Below are 1,627 nucleotides of genomic sequence, written 5' to 3'. Positions count from 1 at the left end.
GTTCCGCTGTCATTGAAGATGCTAACAGAGGTCACAAAAGGTCAGTAGTCAGACTGGACTCCCGGCTCTGCTACAGTTGGATACCTTTTGGAACCAAATACTTGTTTGTTTGAGGTGCTAAGTGGGTTAGCCGCAATAGGCTACTTCCTTGTTTACCTCCTGCACACCTGCGCAGCATCCAGAGCATGTGAGCGGAGGGGAAGTAATATGGTGGAGCGCAGAGTTCGCCCTCTGTTCTCACAACGTCAATTAAAAATATTGGATTATAAAATTAGTAAAATAATATTTAGTGAGTGGGGAGCAGGAATTGCACGACGCTCCACTCGGTTCACATGCTCCTGCAGCATCGTACCTCCTTTGCTGCGGTAATTAACAGGAAGGTCTTTATTTATTAACAACCTTTGCAAAAACTAAAAGTAAAACACAAATACATCATTTGGCAGCAGGACTCACTAGTCTATCAGGGTTTAGATTCAATAAAGGTTTCATTTGCTCCTTTACAGCTATTTGTTTGGGGGCGGGGGGTAAGAACCAGTCCAGCAGAACCGGGTCTCTGACACCAGAGACCCGGATCTGCTGGACTGAAGCCGAGCAGGAAGTCGCCTCTGCTCAGCCAATCAGAGTTGGTTTCCTGCTTCCTCTGAACCTTTTCTCTCTCCTTCAGTGATAAAATGTTCCCGGCGTTCGGCTTCGGCGCCCGGATCCCCCCGGACTTCAAGGTAACCCCCCCCCGCCGCTCCTCCCAGCATGCCCTCTGCTCAGAGTAGCTGATCAGGGTTCTGTGTCTCCTCACTGCGGGGGTCTGCATGTCCCCCCCCCCCCCCCCCCCGCGCCTCCTGCTGGCCGCTCAGTCCTGGACCTGATGCTGCATTCAAAGCAGTTCTGATTGGCTCCATTTAGGGCCCACAACCTGAAATCTCTCAGCTTAAAGGCTGCAGAGGATCAGAGTGATTTTTATTTCCCTTCTTGTAGAATAAAGCTGAATTAAAATGAGTGAAACCGACATGAATCCAACATCAGTCCAGAACCAGAACCGCCCTGCTCTCCTCTTTGAGCCAAGATCAAAAGCAGCTTCCTGTTTCTCCTCGCAGGTCTCCCACGACTTCGCCGTGAATTTTAACGAGGACAACCCGGAGTGTGCAGGTAGGTGCAGAAGATGCTCCAGGCTGTGAGGTGACCACAGGCTGGTGGCGTCCTGATCAGCGCTTCTAGATTCTACTTTTCTATGAACATTAATGACGAGGGATGATATCAGAGGTGAAACCAGGAAGATGTAAAAAAAAAACTAAACCTGAAACTGCATCCTGGTATTTCTGTCTCCATGACGACGACCTATAAATCATGGATGCAAAGGACAGATCAGAGCTGCTGTCCTTCATTGATCAAACTGATGCTTTCATCTGCTGATGGCTCCTCTGTCTACATGCTGACCTTCTGGGTGATGTTTCCTCCCCCCCATCAGCCCCCCTCCTCTGGGTAAAACTCATCATCAGCAAACGAGGAAAACTGATAAACTGGAGCTGGATGGAGATTTCACTGTAGAAGCAGAAACGTCAGTTTGAGGTTAAACAATCATCCAGAAGCTCAGGGATTTTTAGGCATTACTGCTTTTTTATTCTTTACAGAA

The 1,627-nt window shown here is 48.6% G+C and overlaps 1 protein-coding gene across 1 annotated transcript in view; it reads left to right on the top strand.

The window, feature by feature from the left end:
- LOC107095524 (copine-4-like) overlaps window positions 1–1,627 on the top strand; it is a 69,321-nt gene that overhangs the window by 62,239 nt on the left and 5,455 nt on the right. Inside the window, exons 10-11 of the mRNA XM_015391657.1 lie at window positions 665–719; window positions 1,092–1,143. Of these exons, the coding sequence (XP_015247143.1) occupies window positions 665–719; window positions 1,092–1,143 (107 nt within the window). The remainder of the gene's footprint in view (window positions 1–664; window positions 720–1,091; window positions 1,144–1,627) is intronic.

Source organism: Cyprinodon variegatus, unplaced genomic scaffold (genome assembly GCF_000732505.1).
Source record: "Cyprinodon variegatus isolate N-32 unplaced genomic scaffold, C_variegatus-1.0 Scaffold554, whole genome shotgun sequence".
Lineage (NCBI taxonomy): Eukaryota > Metazoa > Chordata > Actinopteri > Cyprinodontiformes > Cyprinodontidae > Cyprinodon > Cyprinodon variegatus.
This window is presented reverse-complemented; position numbering and strand designations above follow the sequence as displayed.